The 20,719-nt window shown below is 35.2% G+C and overlaps 1 protein-coding gene across 1 annotated transcript; it reads left to right on the plus strand.

Moving 5' to 3' along the window:
• The first annotated feature begins 19,904 nt into the window (after window positions 1-19,904).
• Window positions 19,905-20,417, plus strand: LOC145661120 (uncharacterized). Its single transcript, XM_081726568.1, has one exon. The coding sequence runs from the start codon at window positions 19,905-19,907 to the stop codon at window positions 20,415-20,417; it is 513 nt and encodes a 170-aa protein (XP_081582694.1).
• Window positions 20,418-20,719: the final 302 nt, after the last annotated feature.

Below are 20,719 nucleotides of genomic sequence, written 5' to 3' on the forward strand. Positions count from 1 at the left end.
ATTTTAAAATAGCCTCACTGAGGCACTCAAGTAGTTGTGTACAATAAACTGAAAGTACAAAACGAAACATTTCTATGTAACCTGACTTTTGACTCATCCTTTTGTTGCCCATAGTGCTACAAAAACACTTTTCTTCTAAAATGTGTGCAAGTTACGCACAGTGTTAAATAGCTTAATCACAATTTTATATCGTAAAAATTGTGATCGATTCCCGGTGGGGACACTCGGTCAAAAAACTGTTAAAGCTTCTTCAGGCCAGTCATTCTGAGTGAGGTTTCCTGGGATTTCCTCATTAACACTATGCAAATACCGGGATGGTACCCAATATATGGGTCTCAGGTCGTTTCCGTCTTTCCCCAATCCTTTGCTCCTTTCCTTTCCTCGGATATTGTGATTGCTGAGCGACGTCATCCCTCATAATGATGGGCCAACTTAGCCATAGATGCCAACAGCACAGAAATCTAATTCTTAAAAATTGTGATACTGCTTCATATTGTTTGCCTACATTTTCTTTCTTTTCATAGGCTGTGATACTGCTTCATATTGTTTGCCTACATTTTCTTCCTTTTCATAGGCTGTGATACTGCTTCATATTGTTTGCCTACATTTTCTTTCTTTTCATAGGCTGTGATACTGCTTCATATTGTTTGCCTACATTTTCTTCCTTTTCATAGGCTGTGATACTGCTTCATATTGTTTGCCTACATTTTCTTCCTTTTCATAGGCTGTGATACTGCTTCATATTGTTTGCCTACATTTTCTTTCTTTTCATAGGCTGTGATACTGCTTCATATTGTTTGCCTACATTTTCTTTCTTTTCATAGGCTAAGCATGATTGTAAGTAACATCACGGTAGTTTATGTATGATTAGTAGAAGTATAACAAAGAAGTAGTAGAAGTATATCCACGAAAAGATATATAAACGCATTAACATGCCACTTCGAAAGTAACGTTCTGGTTTTATACTTCTAGTTTAACGAGAATAGCCACTGAAGAAGAATCAATTGTTTTGTTTCGAAACTTCAAGAATAAAATAGAAGTAGAGTGCATGGAAAACTCAAAACGTTATTTCTTCGAAAGCAATGCTTCTGTTTTTTATCTTTCCAGTTTAAGGAGAATGAACACTGAAGACAAAAGCAGTTAGTTCTTTGCTTTCGAAAGGTCAGGAATAAAATGGAAATAGAGTGAATGAAAAATCTAAAGCGTTGTTTCTTCCATCATAAATATTTGTGTGTAAACGCCGTAGAACACAAAACATAATTATTTTCTTTAATTAGAGAATATTGGACTAATTATGAATTTCTCAATTTAAAAATTTATTTGCGTATTTAATTTGCAAAAGGAACACAAGTCATACAAGGATTCAGAACCACATTACGTATGAAACGTTTATCCATAGTGTGGACAATAAAAAGTTAATTTACTCTATACGTAAAAAAACATATTAATGGTATCATATGTGTTACTTATATAATATTTGTTGTTAGGTATATTAGTAAAGGATGCATAAGCAACGGTTGTAAATACTAAATCCATGTGCGCTCCCTGTTCCCAAGTGTTACTTTAATTTGTAGAAAATACAGAGAGGAAAGTGAATCCTGCCCACTGGTATAGTGGCTAACATGCTTGTGACATAGTGCACGTGGCTCCAGGATCAATTCCAGGTGGAAGAGACTGAAAATTTGAACCCATTACGCTGGTTCGGGTTCCACCTTAACCTGTAGGTTCACATTTGATATAGCCTCGGCGCTGGAAAGGGAGGCTAAACTTCAACGATCAAGCAACCAGATAGGAACACATCTTCTTCTAATTGTTTACTCATTAATTTAAATTTATATGAGCTGTTATTGCAGTAACTCATTTATTGCTTACTTTGAAACAATGATCAATGCAAGTTCACAATTTATTTCTATACAAAACTTCTACTTCGATCTTATTAAACACTATTTAAATTGAAGATAGCACATGCTGTATAAGGTATTGAGTAGCTATACCTTATGGTTCATTCCATATATGAAATTAAATTTTAAAAAGAAGAAAAAGTAGTACCACATTATCCAGGCATACTTGCAATATAATAATAGAACAATACATAGTAGGCCCTACTTTACTCTGATTAGAAACACATTCGCAGTATTTTACCCAACACTCTGTCTGTTCTCGTGAAAGCAATTCGAATTCAACTGTGTACATCACCACTACGATTCAGTAGTCATGTCAAATTTTACCAGGGTCGGGGGACATGATTGATTCTCAGTATAAGAGTTTCAAGTTTTTTTTTTCATTAGTATACAATTTATTAGAAATCATATGTTTTTCGTGTCTCCCTTGATCTTCTCAAATGACACCCTTCCAACAATTGTACAGAAGAGTCTGGAAAACCCGGCGTAATGTGGACCGCAGAGTGACCGAGTTTATGAAAATGTCGGATTATCGGAAATGGAGTTAAAAAAGAATAAGTACGAGTGTTTCCTCAGAAAATAAAGTACTGTGCTTGTATATATTGGTTGCTTGAGAATACAACAGAAAATAAACTGCCCAATTACCCTTAAACAAAGGAAAAGTACGTACTTTATGAAGGCATAGAGCCTTTACTATACATTAAAATGAAAATAAATGAATACACACTGTACAGGAATTTACCTGATAAGACAAACCTCAGAAAAATACCCGGCAATGACCTTAAACGGGTCTGCGTGCGGGGTTTATTCACCCTGCCAGGGTATGGCCGAGTTATCCGGACTGCCGAGTTATTCGAGTGCCGAATTTTCAAAACTCTACTGTATTTGCGTTTTCTTTCTATATACAATGAACCATGTTTATGTTCTGTCAACAATTCTTCCAAGTTGTTGTGACCGACTCCATCGTCATTTCCCACAAACGATTTTAAAAGAAAGTTTCGTCATATTGCGGAAGTGACCTACCGGTTGTCTATTGATTGCAACTACTTGTCGACAATACGAGAAAATATGAGCTATACAAGAACAAATGTGCTTTTCTATGCTAATTGTTTAAGAAACTCCCTGCCATATGCTCAATGTTACCGGATGCGGTTGCAGCCCTCATCCAACCATAAATGTAAACCTCTTACTTTCTTTCAGTTTTCTTTTACAGTATATGAATTACTGAGGAATGTATCAATATTGTCCTGTACTGGAGAACTAAGGATTATTTTAATTCGAACATTACACTTATGCTTTACAACAGTTTCTTCGAGTTTAAAAGTAAGTGGTTGCAATGTAAAGCATCAGCCGCACCTGTTATACAACATGTTAATGAACTCCTTGTCATAAAATTAAGAAATTATTCCTTATACCAAATGATAGAAACAAAACTTCTAATAAACATAAATCGGCAAATCGCCTCCTTTCACAGCTATGAACAGCCGAAAATACAAAACATAAAGTTTTAAAACGCCCGGCTTAAAAATAATATGATCTCTCGCAAGCGATTGAAAGAATTAGTGTGAGCTATACTTCACAAATACCTTAAGGAATTTTACAGAGTAAGTTGTGGTACGAACATGGGCAGCAATTAGGGGGGGAGGCAAAGGGAAGCAGTTGCCCCCGCACTTTTTTGAAGTAACCCATTAATGTATTACTATGATTAGTTTTCCAGTTTCCAGTTTCCAGTTTCCAGTAACCCATTAATGTATTACTATGATTAGTTTTCCAGTTTCCAGTTTCATTTGGAAATGTAAAGTTTTTGTATATATTACTGGTTAATAGAAAAAATGGTGCCATATAATATTTGCCGTTGCGTGAGTACGTATTGGTTGTCTTTCCGTGGAGTAAAGGAAACTACAGGAATTGTGTTTTAATTGCTACAGAAATTAACCTATTGGAGCACAACAATTGCAGCATATTTTCACTTCTTCCTACAAGGGCTCGATATGTTAGTCAGCCGCTTTGGATCTAATTGAGAGAACATTTCGCAGAAAAAGAAGTACTGTATTTCACAAGCTATTCTTCAATTGCACAAATATTGACAGTTCCTAAAATGTCTTTTCTTCTTTCTAAAGTAAGGCATATTAATTAAAAAGAAAGTAATAAGAAACAACTTCTACCTTTTCCATTGTTTTGCAGTGTAATATACGAGTGAAGTGGTGTGTTTAGGGGTGTCCGAGTGTATATACAATTAACCCGCCGTCGCACGCGCCGCGGAGTCACACTCCACGGATAAAGAAATTTTAGTTTTCTTAGAACTGTTAAAAGAGTTTGTGCTATAAAATATACATGCGCAATTGTTAAAAACATTGCAAAGAAAATAGGAAACAGTTTAATATCGCTTCAAAACAAAATACACATTAAAATTAAGATATAGGCCTATAAATAAATATTGCGGAGTGAGACTCCGCGCGCGTGCCTTGATGTTACAATTGACCACGCGTGCTATGTAGGGTTAAATATAGTGAATTCAATATAATTCTAGGTTTTAGGATTATTTTGTAAAACTGGAGTGTGGAGTGATTCTAAGTATTGTTGTATGTTGATGTGTTAAAAGAAAGTGAAAACTGCACCTAATGAGAACGAACATGTTTCGGAATGTTCCAAAAGCAAATATTTCTTTAAATGTTGTAGCATATGTTTGTAGTATCTACTGTGTTTCATTGTCTAAGAGTAATAACATACATTTAATAGCATGTGTGGAATTAAAAAAATAATTTGTTCATTAATCCCTAGTTTCAATATAACTTGCAAAACAAACATCATTATTCATTACTATGATTAATATTATCCTTTCTATTTATTTGTTTTGCTAATTTGTTATTAAATAATCTGATCACACAATTTTCCAGACAGAATTTTAAGATGTTCATGACCAAGGAATCAAATCTCTTCTTACACTTTCGTTGTTTAAGAGTACAAAGGGCTAGTATCTACTTGCGTTGCTCTTGTCAATTTATGAAATATATGTCAAATAATGTCAAAATATGAAATACGATATACTGTATTTTATCTGAAAAAGATAGTATCCTATTAGTTATACAACCTTTCGTCAAACAAAGTGTTAGGAACAATCAGGAAAACTAACATTTATATACAAATATTCAGATTATGTCGCCCCACTTTTAACGTCCAACCGTCGCCACTGGGTACGGAAATACATTTTCAAGAACTAATTGATTTTTTTTTTTTTTTTTTTTTTTGCGTGGGTACCGGTGGATTGTAAAACATCGATATCTATAGAGAACGCATATAGTTCCTGTAGGACTTCTTGAACCGTTTCCGAGAGACTGCATAATTTTAAAACCAGACTATTTTAAAACGAGTTTTACATGTTCGAACTTGTTTATAACTTTAAAAAGAGGCATATTCTAACCTAGTAGTTCTCAACCTTTTTGGCTGACGGCACACTTTACTGCACGTCCAGGACATAACGACGCACTTGTTTCATACTTGTATTATTAATAATAATAATAATAATAATAATAATAATAATAATAATAATAATAATAATAATAATAATAATAATAATAATAATAATAATAATAAATATCTTATTATACTAGTGAAAAAAATAGTTTCTATAATGACTATATAGCTATATAGCACTGAACATTATTGCTACCGCTGGAGGGGTTGAATGGTGCAGTTTGTCTCAATTTTAACTAATTATTGTTAAATTCTTCATGATTTTTAAATACTAAAATTTCGCGATACACCTGAAGGGACTGCATGACATACCGGTGTGTAGCGACACATCGGTTGAGAACCACTGTCTGACTCATTTTCATTAGACTATTTTCTTTGATTTGCTAAAGGAATCACCTCCTAAATTTGTCATTGAGTTCATTAACACCCTATACATATATTTTACATAGTGTTCACGAATGCAATTTGCGTTAATAAATAATTCAACGAAAGCAAAAGTTCCATGAAATTAACAAAGCTCTTAGTATTTTCTTTTCAGTGTCGTATTTGCTAAAAGGGTAAGTTGAATTAAAAATACACTGAAATATTTTATATCTATAAATGAAAGAAATATCTAGTTTGGTATATGAAATGCACACCTCGACAAATTTGAGCTCATACACCATTGAGGTAAAACGTATCTCCTTGAAAATGACTTTTCAAGTTTCTTAATTGTTGTGGTATTTGACTTTACCCATACGTAAGTAGTTATGCGTGGTGACCTTATCAATATAATGAGATATTGCTTCATTGCTCCACCAGTTACGAACTACCAAATGATCCGTAAAAATGGATTCGTTGTTCTGAAATATTTCTGAAGCTTTGTGATAGAAAATCAATAATTTATAAAAGGAAAAAAAATCTCTTCATTAAATTGATAAAAAGACGGTAAAAAAATGAGTTACTCTTATTATATGCTAATCTTTATTAAATCATGTTCCCGAGTTTTATAGTGTTACCATAATGGGTAAAAGAGTGGACAAAGAAAATTCGAAAAGAATACAGTAAAGTATTATTGAAAAATAGTATGGATATAAGCAAATGCATAACTATGGAACCCTTAACTAACTCTTCAGAGATCATACAAGCCGGAGTTCATTGCCACAGAAACGAAAGAACAATATTAGATCTCATTGTATGTCAATTCAACCGAAGGGTTGTTATCGTATTGGTCTACTCGAAGCATTTTATTTGAGATTGAGATTCGAAGCGTTTCTCGAATTAAATGTTTAAACGTCAGTGTAGGTTATAGCTACTTTATGTGTGATATACTACAGGTATATTGTGTATTTCGAGGTTTGAATCATCTTTGAAGTATGAAGAAAATGAAAAAGACAAACAAACCACTTAGCGTAACAGCCCAATTGTGGGCCTGAGCCTACTTCAACGCCATCTGTCAGCGACCGACAGAACTACGTCCAGTCTAGCGATGAGCATGTGGTCAGCGCGCTGCGTCACTCTATCACTAAGTACCCGGCTATTTGAGGCGATCGCAAAGCGTATTTATTGCTCATGCGTACTCTTGGACCAAATACGCTGACCATGTATTTAAATGTAGAGGGCTAATCATAAACGCGAATGCAATAAAATCGCTGAGAAAACGTCAGCTCGAGCGTATTTGGTGCGGGTCGGAACAATAGGCCGCCTGCTGTTTAAAAGATTTCAAAAGGAAGGGGAAAAAAAGGAAAGACGTGTTGCCAGGCAAAGGGATTGTAGCAAGAAAAGATGGTTTGTGCAGAGTATTGGAACTCTGCTATTACACACCTGGACCTGGAAAAAAGACCTGGAAACCCTGACTGGCTCACAGTATGATTTATACATCTGGTGAAAGTAAAATTACTGAATAGCCACTTTAGCCGGGTTCGCTACAGGAAGTAACTCTTTCTCAAATAGCCTAAGACTTACAGGCGTGTCGGGAGTTTTGTAGACCTAGTGCCTGTCATACCTTTTATTTAAGTGACTCCCTAGTTTGCCTGACAACACTAGTTGGACGCTGAAAATTGGGAAGCACCGGCCGGGAATCGAACCCGCGACCACACGGACATGAGTACAATGGTCTTAACTACTAGAGTACGGTGTATTCTAATTAAGGAAATAATGAACCAAAATTACATAATCCAGTATAAAAAGTAATTTAATTGTCAATTACTATTTACTCTCGGTAATAATAACGTTAAACAGTGGCTATGTGCTGAGAAGTGTCATGTACACACAGTACCTTGCATTATTCTTGAGAAAAATATAGGAGAATTTAAAATCCATAATAGACTAGAACTAAAGCGCTAAAAATATGTGTTTAGCACTTCATGTTGTCTATTACATCATTATATGCGAATGTTACAATTATCAAATATCGTAAATTATCATACAGTATAATGGAGACAAATTGTTGTTTGTAAATATCTATGTAAACAAGCCACTCCTTAATATTCGAGTCCTATGAGACGTATTTAGAAGGTTTTTTTAAAAAAAAAAATCCATATTCTACAATATAAGAAATGAACGATTATGTTTGCGTGACAGCCTGTGGCAGCTTGCATGCGGATAAAAGGAGGGTGGTCGAATTGGAACTAAAACAGATGAACAGCGAGCTGCGAACAAACTAAAAAGATCTCTCGAAAGACCTTCTTTTACTATATCAAGTGAAAGAATAAAAAAAAAAGTTTTGCAACAGATGATGACGTGAAATCTCCTCCTCCCTTCCAAATAAAGAAATAAAAAAGGGTTGCATTACAGTATAAGAACAAAAAAATCATTACATTAAATGGTGTTTGCATGAAATAATAATAATGATAAAGAAAAAAAGAACTTGTAATTTAACCAAGAAATAAGTAAAATGCTATATACACAGACTTCTGTTCTGCATGAAAATGGTGTGTTGTGATATACCGTGATAAAACAGAAAATAAACTTTTAATTAGAACTCCTTTTATGACACCGTATCTTTTAACTAAGTTCAACAGAAAGCAAGTTTAAAACAAGTATCCGACATAGAACGGTGTGTTTCTCTTTCTTTTTACGGAAGTTCTACAGTGAAGTATGATTTTCATCTCTTGAAGTTTTTTTTTTCTTTCTTTCTTTCTTTCTTCCTCTCGACCTTTGTTGTACGGACTTCTTTTCTCTTTTTTTCTTCTTAACTGCATCAAGATAAGATTGTATCTTGTTACCACCTTAAGTCTTTTCCCATTGTGTAATCATCTCAATAATTCAAGTTTCAATTCAGAATGAGTGTTAATAGGAAAAAGGGATTTTTTTCTTTTTAATTTCGTAGTTCATGCACACAAACTGTTCATTAAAAAAAAAAAATCATTACAGTGATATAGAGGTGTTTAATAAATGAATAAACGGCTTATTTTATGATTTTATTGAGATTAATTGTTCTATAGGAAGCATTTTTCGTTCTGTGTTACGGATGTGAATCTAAACTGCCTAAAATAACTGTATCAAATTTTTGACCTTTTACGTGCTTCAAATAAATGCAACGACCTCGATAATTTTGATTTTTTTTTTTTTTAATTTAACGTCAGACAACCGTATTCATCACGTTTAATAGTAGTATGTTAGATTTCATAGTGGCACGGTAACTATTAAATAGTGTTCGATTCAAAGGTTTCCGAAAAGAAAATTTTCCTCAACTAGCACAAAAATTTCCTTTTTCTTTTCAAATTTTCCCTAGTTTGTTGAGTGACCAATTGTTATGACACAAGTTATGTGATAGTCTAACGAGACGGGATGTTAGACAAAATGCCTATTATTTAACATTAAAGATATAATCAAAAATAACGTTTTAAAGTTTATATGGGGGTTACAGTTTCCATTTAAGACAATTTTATTTTGACTGTTTTGCTTATTTCGCCCCTTAGTGCCTAAATAATTGCTTTAGTGCCTAATGTTTCCTAATCTATGATTTTCTTCAAAATACGCCTACGTTGGGTAGATACATAATATATATTATATAAATAACACACACACACACACACACACACACACACACACACACACACACATATATATATATATATATATATATATATATATATATATATATATATATATATATATATATATATATATATATATATATATATATATATATTAGATGCTTTTAAAAACAAGCATGTGGTACATTATAATATATAAGATAGGTGTAGGTAAATACGCCATTTTATGGGTGTTGGATTTTTCTATGGCCTTACTTTTTACAACACAAAGAACAGCACATGCACGTTGCAGAATAGCCTTTTAAGCGTGTAGAAAAAAAATGTGGCAATGATGCCACTCACTTCTATTCTGTACCCAAGGTAAAAGAAAAAAGTGTTATAAACTGGCATATTTACCAACACCTGCAGGTAATTACGCCAAATCTAGGATACCACTAGAAACCTGTAATAAATCTTGCAACTGCTTACATCGTCTGTATTATGCGAACTGAAATATGGCCGAACACAACATGGCTGAAGCAAACAATAGGATAACCAAAGTGCAAGATGAAGATAAAAAGATAAAATGTAAAAACGATAGTCTCCAAAGTTGAAATGAAGTTCCAAACTGAAAAGTTTTAGTCCATAAGAAGATAACAAACAGTGTCACTGTACTGTGACTTAAACAAACACTACACCGATATTATATGGAACATGCGGGACAAATGGAAACATCTGCAGTCCTGCATAAGCCCTGGCATATTTCGTTGCACTTTTGGGGGACACATGTAAATCTGGGTCTCTACCAGCTAAACCAGGACGTCTAGGAGATCTATGTATAGAGGTCATTCATACTTTTTTTTCTATGGCAATTCGCTGAAGGCAAATAGGATTTTTTTAAAAAAAAGAATAGTCTAGGATGAAATCTGGCAATGCTGTTCAATTGGAGCGCCACTTTCAGTCGGAAATACACAGTTAGTCGTGCTACTAACAAAATTTTGTTGTCATTGTGATTTACATTTGTATTGTGCATTTGAAATACATTTACCACCCGCTCATTCTTAGTCTTGCTCCTGAGAGGAAGAAATGTTTTCCTTGTGTTTTGTTTGTGTATTTAAGAGTGTGAAAAATATACCGCGCAATTGTGTCAACAACACACACAATTATTGGCACATATGGTGAAGCAATATTTACCTCAACCGAACGTTCTTTGACAGGAATGTTCAGGAAAGCATACTTCTTGTATTTTAGTTATAAAGTAAGGAATCAAGACCAACCATAAGCTCCACACTTTTCCTGCAATTTATGCAATTTCTGATCGGGGTCGCATGGAAAGACATTGGGAGATTATGTATTGAAATACGGCTATTTGTAGCAGTTATTTCCAAGGTTCACCACACGTAAAATCAAGGAGAGATTGGTCCCCAGATGAGAAAAGTTCAAAAACATAAAAAATTTGACTAAATGACAGCGAAAAATATATGGAATGCTTTCAAAAGTGTGACAAATAGTTAGTTATGAAATACCAGAGCCGTAAATTTCTAACAGCTTGTAGATGAACATATAACAGTATACCAGAAAATCTGTAGCAGAATATCCCTCAAACTACATATTCTTCATTCCTACCTTGACGAATTCCCTTGAACTGTGATGCTTTCATTAAACGTGGTGAGCGGTTTCACCAGGACATCGCAACTACCGAGAAGCGTTATAGGCACAAGTGGAATCCTGCAATGCTGGTGGATTACTGCTGGATGATCCGAAGAAATACTCCGCAGACGGAATACAAGAAGTAAGGAAAATGACACAGAATTTTGTAACAGGTGCTTGAAATTTTTGTCAACAGTATATTATAGTTGTATTTCAAGTATTTCATTGAATCTTTATTCCATTAGTTTGTTTGTCCTACACGATGCTGTATTTGTTGTTGCAAGAAATTTTGGCAAATATATTGGAAGTTTTATGGAAATGGTTAATGTTGCCTGACTCTACGAGGAGCATCTAGGCCTAGAGAGTAACTTTCTCAAGCGTTCCGTAGCTAGGAAAAAGTACGTTACGCGAAACGACTGCGTGCACGTGAGAGAGTAAGGTCCTAGCATAGCGCGTGAGCCAGCGAAACTTCCCTAGTGCTTTCAGTAGTGTCGTGGCAGTGGGTGAAGATGATGTTCCTATTCCAGCTCCCGCCGCGTGTGAAGTGCGAGCAGTGATAAAGTTTTTGAATGCACAGGACATAGCGCCGATTGAAATCCATCGTCAGCTATACCTGTCTATAGGACTAACGTCATGAGCAAACAAATGGTCGGGAGCTGGAATAGTTACGTCCATCTTCAACCACTGCAATTACGGTACGCTACTGAGAACATTAGGGAAGTTCCGCTGGCGCATGCGCCATGCTAGGACCTTACTGTGTATGCAAACGCTTCGCGCAACATACGATTTCCTAGCTATGGGACGCGTGGGAAAGTTACTTTCTGGATGCACTTCGTACTACTCCCGTCCCCATATTCATCATTTTTCCCTTTTCCCTTCGAACAAAGTGGTACATAAACTTTGTGTATAAAAACAGTGCAAATATCCTTGTATACATGGCTGTGAATTTGTAAACATTTCAGTTCTGTTATGAAACTCGCAAAAATGTATTAATTTCCCATTACATTAGTTTAATCTCTTTCTCCCCCTCTGTAATTTCAAAACAAGAATGAATCTCGCGTTTTCATTGCCATTTTCCAACATCCAAAAATTACTACTTATGTACTCGTTACTTCAATTTCCTAAAATTTGTAGAACAGCAACATTGACTCAAACCTTATAATGATTGCCTAATTAATATCATGATCGTCCTTTCTTTGTATTCCCAAAATTCTTATGACACTCTTTTTAATCTTCCTATTCAGAACAATACCTACTCATCATCATCGTTTATCATAATTGTGGGACGTTAAACTGGAATATTTCATTTTATTTTATTTCTACAAAACATGTAAGAATTATTACTTAACAAAAGTACAATTGTTATATAAAGAAAATTCAAATCTTTAGGCTCATCGAACTTTCTTCTGTACATACAAGTACATTATTTAAAATATTTGTCAAAAATGTGTTGAAAATTCCTCAAATTTGGAAGTGGTCTGGACTCCCTGGACCACATACATGAGTACGTGACTGTTATCAACTGTTAAAATAAAATACATTTAAGAATATCATAACATATCATTTTGGTTACCCACACGCAGAAGATTAGTAAGAGACACCAGATAAGCCATCCATAAAAGATTCGCGTGACACTGTCACATTAATTATGAGCGGAATTTTGACGCTTTCTCTTCTCATGTTGCTATCACTTCTCATCTCGTCTGTTGAGCAGTTGAGAAATATGGGTCACTCCGACGGTGTTCTGTAATTAAGCATCAGACGTATGTTACACATATTACGAAATAATACATTTTTTTCACCTCCCCAATGTAGTCCTTTACCAGCTTCCGTTGTTTGTAACTTATGTATATAACGGAAGATATATTTCTGCCCTACAGAGAAAATGTATATGTAGGAACTATTATTAAGTATTCTGCCTGTTGGCAGGTCATTGGACTAATGAGTTTTCTTTTTTCTAATTTTAGGTTTGAGCCTGGAAATGTTTCTTCCAGTTTCTCGATCTTTAGCTTCCTCTTTTAACTCAAAATATTTTCTTCTGTTTTTTCAAATATCATCGACCAGTTATGTTCTTCTTATTCGTCGCTTTCCTTCCATCTTTCCTTCTATAGCGGTATAAAGAAGACAATTTCTTTGCAAGATGTGACCAATCCGATTGGTCTTCCTACGAAGGATGTTGGCTAAAAGCGTCTTCATTCCTCTTCTATCCTCTTCATTTGTTACTCTCTGTGTCCATCTTATTTTCTCCATCTTCCTTGAACACCACATTTTAAAGCTCCCTAAAAATGTTTTTCTCTAACTCCCATACTGTCCAAGTCTGTGAAGTATACAGTCCAATATTCCATATAAGGCACTTGACTAACTTGTTCCTTAGTCCAACATTAAGCCTGCTAATTAAGAGGGATGTTTTCTTGTTCCTTCTTTAGCTATGACAATTCTTGACATGCTCTCTTTGGTGCAGTAAGCGTCTCTCATCAAGTATTACGTGCAGAGAAGTAATACACTTTCGTATACGATAGTGAGCAATTAACAATGCGTCTTTAAATTACAAACCCGAGATTCAGTTAAAGACATAGGATGTTTTATATTGAGTCTGGGAACAGTTACAGGTGATTCTGTATCAAGCTTTATAATTTTGGTGTTTGTGAAGATCATGTTACTCCCAAACTCTCTCTCTCTCTCTCTCACACACACACATACAAGGAGCGATTTCAAGTATTCGATACTCTTGAAATATGCATATATGGTGGATAGGGTCATCGATGAGACGAGACGAGACGAGACGAAACAGAATTTATGACGAGATACGTGACCAGAGCTTTTCCAAAGAGAAATAAAAACAAACAAACAAAGTGAAATTTCTAGTTTAACCTTCTACGAATGTGTCCTTTATTCTAAGAGTGATGATTAATGAAAATGAAGTGTTAAGAGAAACTATGAAATGAAAATGTGGGAGGAAACGAGAGAACCTCGAGAAAACTCACAGACACGATGTTGTCCACCACGAAATCAAATGTTCTAGAATTGAACCGTAGACCTTCGTCCCACAACCATAGAAACAGATACACTAGACTCTCGCTAATCCGGCCATTCCTGGCACATATGGGTACCGGATTAGCGGAAGTGCCGGATTATTGAGTGTATGACATTTATTTGATTTATTTATTTATCTGTTTTTTTTAAATTTTGAACACATAGGGGGTATAGTGTACTGTACTTTATTAAATCGACGGATATACTTTTAAAACATAGAGGATATAGTTTATTAAATCCAAATATACATTAATTTTCAAAGAAAACTTAGTCCTTGAGTAGTATCTCTCACTATGAAACATGTCCCTAATTTTTAACTATAGCAATGATGATACGCGACAGTGGCATGCTTTATCACGCAACCGAACTGTAAAGAATGCTACAATTTCGAATACGTACGGTATATTAAGCATTGTTGCGCATGCGCACGATAATTCATTGTGCACTTGTTTTTGTTTGGATGTGCGCCGGATTACTGAGAGGTCCGGCCGGATTAGCGAGAGTCTAGTGTACTTATCGAGACCAGATATTACTTTCACGATATCTTTTACAGATGAGACAGCCTCAATTCTTGAGAACTCTAATAGTCAACTCCAACGATAATACAACGTTATCTAATCGTGTCAAAATTAAATTAAATATTTTGAGAACTGAATGTTATCTCAAACTGAGAACTTATTCCCAAATGATAATCACGCAAATAATCCTTAAATGCAATCCAAGATTCCACATTGGATTTAATGTCAATACCGTTCATGTGACAGACAAACGAATCCTGTACTTCTGAATTTCATTTTATTTAAAGACATTTTCATTTCATATTCGTAGATTCTAAAGTGTGACGCATAGTGTTTTCCACGAGACGAGAAGTAAATTTTTAAATTCGAGACGATACGATTATTATTATTATTATTATTATTATTATTATTATTATTATTATTATTATTATTATTATTATTATTATTATTATTATTATTGAAATGGATTCTATTATTTGATTCAAGACTGAAAGGCTACTTTCGACAGGGTTAACTATCTCGCCTATTGATACAAAATCAATCTTCATTGTGTCAAACTAATCGGGTTCTGGAATGCCTTTCAGCGTTCGACGTCAAGTGAGGCAACCTGAAACATAAGTTTTTGGTTCAGGTGTTATTTATTTATTTATTCAGCAATGAACCTGATCTTTTGTCTGAATCTGGATTTCTTCCATTTGTTGTTCGGCCTTCAGCTAGGCTTCGCAGTTTTACCAGATTTAAGAAGAGAGATTTTTTCTGCTTGCTAGGTTTTATGCATCGACCCCTTTCCAACTTACTAATGCCATTTCTTCATATTTTGCTTCTGACCCACTCGGGGTTGAGAGCCTTTCGTCACCTAGAGGCCGGGAAGTAACCTATCCGACAATCTTGACACATATTCTTTGTAGAATAACTGCATGGAAACCTACGAGCTAGATTGAAGTCTGTGCCTAGGACTGGATGCTGCAAGTTTTGTGGAGCAACGTCTAATACATGTGTTTGTTTCTGTTGCTGTTTCTTTTTACCTCGAATTTGTGTTTACTAACGTCATTGAACTCTTTAAGGTTAATTCACACATAGTGTGCTGTTTTCATGCCGTTGTCCACACAGTTCTTTTCACACTTTGACATTGAAAATTTATTTTGTTGTCTTTTTCTTTTTTAATTCACACATGACGTGCCGTTCCCATGCCGTGCCTCGACAGGCCGCCTTGAAGAGGAACTATCCCAGTCTTGGCTCGTCTGCCGCGATCCTTCGGCTTTCTTCGGAGCACACGAAGCGACACGAAGTTAATTAGTACCAAGGGAAATGGTGTGGAAAGCAGTAGCGGCAACAGTACTGCATGGCATGATATGTGTGAATATTGGATGCCATGGCACGGACGGAGCATACCAAAGGAAATGGCATGCACACGGCACACTATGTGTAAATTAACCTTTATTTCTGCATTTCAATGGACATTACATACTTTTGATCTCACTCTTAACTGGTTGAATTGGAGTAAGCGTCCTTTTCAGCAGTGCGAACGTGGAACTAATGTTCAAAGTGGAATACAAACAACCGTAGTGCAAACCAGGTGCACCGTGCACCCCCTGTAGACCAGCAAGGAGGACGATCTCACACTTGAAACCTTAACATTGCAAAGTCGCTAAGCTCTCGTCTGTAGTGCCAGTGCTTCCGAGTTCGATTCCCAGTGAGGACACTCGGTTGAGAAAGTGTAAAAGCTTTTTCAGGCCAGTCATCGTGATTGAGGTTTTTCTGAGTTTTCATCATTCACATCATTCAATTGTAACGTTATTTCTTCGTTACCTTCCCTGATTCAAATATATTTTGAATACTTATAAAGTTCACGAGGTCACAAATGAATTCCACCACAGTTATGCACTTTTAGATTATATATATTTTGCACATATACCTTATTTGTTACATTAAAATAATATAATCCAATTATAACAATATGGTTCGTCGTTATGTCTATTTCTACATTACCATATCAACCAGAAAAACAAGTTGTCATAGCAACGAAAAAAAGAAGTACCTCGATATAATACAAATATTTAAATTATTTCCTTATATATATACTTTCTTCTTCTTCTTCTTCTTAATAGCTTGTGCCCTTTAAATAGCACTTTTGCCCGTAAATAGAAACACTATTTAAAGGAAGTACATATAATATATACACTATCGTTGTATAATGGCTCCCGAACTATGGGACTTCTTTAAATTGATCACAAAGAAAGAATCCTGAACCATTAAACATTTCATATACACAGTTACCTTACTTTTTGAATAGCCTTTATATATATATATATATATATATATATATATATATATATATATATATATATATATATATATATATATATAATTACAATTCATGAAATAATATATTATCATCATCCTATCTCAATATCATTCTCATATTTATCCAATAATCAATTTTATTTTAATTCTATAAGAATATTGATAAGAAAGACATATTCAAAATATGATAAGTGGATTGATTATTTTTAGGTCCTAAATAGATTCTTTAATTCAACGTCATTTATATTTGATAACAATAAAGTTGGTGTAAGTTATAATACAACTTAACTTATTTCATTTATTCGGGCATAGTTAACATAACTTTGAAAGACAATATTTGTATTGATGCATAGATGTAATTGCATAGAATGTGAATCGAGGTAAAAATTACAATCAAATCATAATAATATTCAAAGTGAAACAAAACGAAAACTATTCGATATCACACAACAAAGAAATTATTACCTTAAGAGTTAATCTGAAACTTCAATATTATCTATATTGATCTTAGATAAAACTTCTGTAGGAACTAACTTTTCAACTAATTGCATCCATTTACTTTTGGTATATTTTGACGGACGACATAACTTTAGCTCAAGTTGCATTATCAAAAGATTCGATTAAGTTACATTAAATGGAACAATCTTGAGTACAGTCCTGTATGTTATTTACTTCACCAGTTCTTTGGTTCCTATTTTGAAAATTTCTGCCACCTATGTAATTATACGAAATCTGGGAGTTCGTGAAAAATTAGCTCGATTATTTACATTATTCCTAAAAGCTGTATAATTATTATTTCTGTTTCTTCTAAAATTAGGTTCGGTCGTATTGCTATTATGAGAAAATCCAATATTACCTCTCGTATTACGACTAGAATTCTCTCTAACATTGATATTTCGTACAGAAATATGATTAGCTTGGTTTCTATTAGTATTACCTTGCAATCTAGACTGACTCATAATTTTGAACTATCATTATTAGGTGATTAAATTTAATTCACTCGGAAGAGATCAATACTTGCTGTAGACTAAATGGTAATAATATTCTTATTGATGCAATAATGCGTGGTTTCTGCTGATATTTATTAATCTGCTTCAAGTCATTATATGTTGAAATTACAAAATCTGTAAGACTTTTGTCTACTTTAGGATCAAAACGTCGGTTTCTAATTTGAGTCTCAATATGCTAACATTAAATCGTTTTCGAAATTTGCTAACAGCGCATTTCTAAAATCTTAATAACTACGCAGACTACCTTTGATCGCTTTATACCATACTGTACAAGATGGTAACAATATATGTGGCAATATTTTAAGGAAATTAGCCTTATCTATACCTATTAGACCACATTCTGCTTCGAATTTTTCCAAAAAGGTACTCGCTGGAATGTCCTCAGTTCTACCGCTGAATTTAGTTAAAGATCTGATTTCACTGAATTGAATTTCACGCGATTACACTTAGTACTAAAATACCTTAGATGTCTTGGCTTTGCGTGGGTATGGTTCCTTCGACGTGGTCTTATTTCCTCGTCCTCAATATTAGAGATGGTGTCCTCCCTTTCAGAATAACCTTCTGATGGGTTGCTGTCTTCTTCACAGGGTCTTGATTCATTTCTCCTATGTTCCTCGTACACCACGTTGAGGGCAGGATCAGGATTACACTTTGCAGTACTGATTTTCTCTTTGATGGCCTGCACCTCTTCTTGCAGTCTCAGAATTTGATTTGTATGTTCGTTGACTTGTGTTTCTACTACATCAACGGTATTTCTCACCACTGCAAAGCTATGGATAATCTGCTCTATCCTATTGTCGGTCATTTCCAGTTTGGTATTTATTTGTTGCGTTCCTTGCTCCAATTTAGAATCCATCTGCTGTCCTATTTGTTGAGTTACTTGTTCTAGTCTTAAATTCAATTTGGAATCCATCTGCTGTCCTATTTGTTGTGTCACTTGCTCCAATCTGGAATCCAAATTTTGTGTCATGGAATTCATCTGCTGTCCAAGCTGTCGTAAAAGATCAATCGCGTCCGATGAATTCTCAGTTGCTGGAATATTAATGTCTTCAACTCCTGTACTGGTATTCATTTTATCTCTTCGATATATTTTTCTTTTATTACGTAGTAAAATGTACTCCGTGATGTTGAGATAGTTTACTAAACTTCTGACTAATCCCAAGGTTCCACGGTTTCGGCACCATATAAATATGTAACGTTATTTCTTTGTTACCTTCCCTGATTCGGATATATTTTGAATACTTATAAAGTTCACGAGATCACAAATGAATTGCACCACAGTTATGCACTTTTAGATTATATCTATTTTGCACATATACCTTATTTGTCACATTAAAATAATATACGTCCAATTATAAGAATAGAGTCATTGGGGATGAAGTCGGTAGTCGGGTGAAGTCGGTAGTGTGTAAGGTATGACGAACTGACAACATCGTGTTGAGGTGAGTGAAGGAAGAAAGGTTTGTTTTCGAAACAGTTAGTCATGCTGTATGAGCGAGGGTGAGAAGAAGGAAATTTGATCGCAGAACGAGCATACCACGAAACTTCTTTGTGTGGAAGGTGAGTCACTCATGCCGTTTATTCTTGCTATTATAAGTTTCGTTCTGGGGAACCTAAGGTGTATAATGAGTTGCACGTGTAGTTTTGACTTGCGCATTTTTTCGTGAGGTAAGATAAGGTTTCTGCGTAGAGAGTACATAGTTGTTGTCTTGATGCTTTATGAACTAATAGTAATTTGGCAGAGAAACAACGGGGTAACCTATGTGGGGCGAAGTTGGTACTGTTGTGTAGGGTGAAGTCGGTACGTCTTTTCCATGCTTGTAAAATGAACATTCAGCATGAAAATAAATACAATGTTTTTTGTAGCTGTGTTTGAACCTAACTTGGCCTTAAGGTGCTCTAGCATACCGATTACAAATATTGGCACAGAGGGAATTCCCAGTTACACCAGGTGACGTTCGTAGGGCAGCCTTTCGTTATGCTGAATGGTTGCAAATAGATCACCCGTTTAACAAAGCGCGCCGTGGAGCAGGGTATGACTGGTTCCACAGCTTTATGCGTCGCCACAGAGAGCTTTCCATACGGACACCTGTTGGCATATCGCAAGCTCGGGTTTCTGGTTTAACACGGGAAAGACTGGATGAGTTTTACAATATGCTGGAAAGGGTATTAATTGAACTCAATCTTCAAGATAAGGGTGCAAATGTGTTCAATGTAGATGAGACTGGATTGCTTCTGAACAACGAGCCTCCAGACGCAGTCGTCGCTAGAAAAGGGCAACGTGATGTTGTGTCACTTACATCCAAGGAAAGGGAGGAAAACGTAACAGTGATTACGTGCTGCAATGCTACGGGCATGTTTCTCCCACCGTTTGTGATTTTCAAAGGGAAACGATTAAAGAACGAATATCGTGATGGCTTACCACCAGGCTCCCAAGTGCTAATCACGGATTCTGGTTACGTCAACGACGTTGCGTTTCTTGAGTGGCTAAAACACTTCGTCAAACACAAGCCACAGGGGCCTTGTTTACTTCTCATGGATGGCCATGCAGCCCACACAAAAACATAGGAAGTACTAGAGTACTGCCTTGAACACGAAATCACAGCTCTGTGTCTTCCGAGTCACACGACTCATGCTTTACAACCATTAGACAAAGCTGTCTTTCGCCCTCTTAGTTTATTCTTTAAACAAGCTTGCAACCAGTGAGCATTCTCAAACCCAGGAAGATCACTAACAAAAGTGCAGTTAGGTCAGCTACTGAATCAGGCATGGGGGAAAGCTGCCACAGTGGGAAATGGTGTAGCAGTTTTGACAGCTATTGGCATATTTCCATTGAACAGACTGACCATTAGTGATGACAAAATTATCGA

The sequence above is a fragment of the Thermobia domestica genome, chromosome 9 (genome assembly GCF_964235325.1).
Source record: "Thermobia domestica chromosome 9, izTheDome1.hap1.1, whole genome shotgun sequence".
Taxonomy (NCBI): Eukaryota; Metazoa; Arthropoda; class Insecta; order Zygentoma; family Lepismatidae; genus Thermobia; species Thermobia domestica.

Coding starts and splice junctions, on each gene's coding strand:
- LOC145661120 (XM_081726568.1), top strand. CDS start 19,905: ATGCGTCGCCACAGAGAGCTTTCCATACGGACACCTGTTGGCATATCG.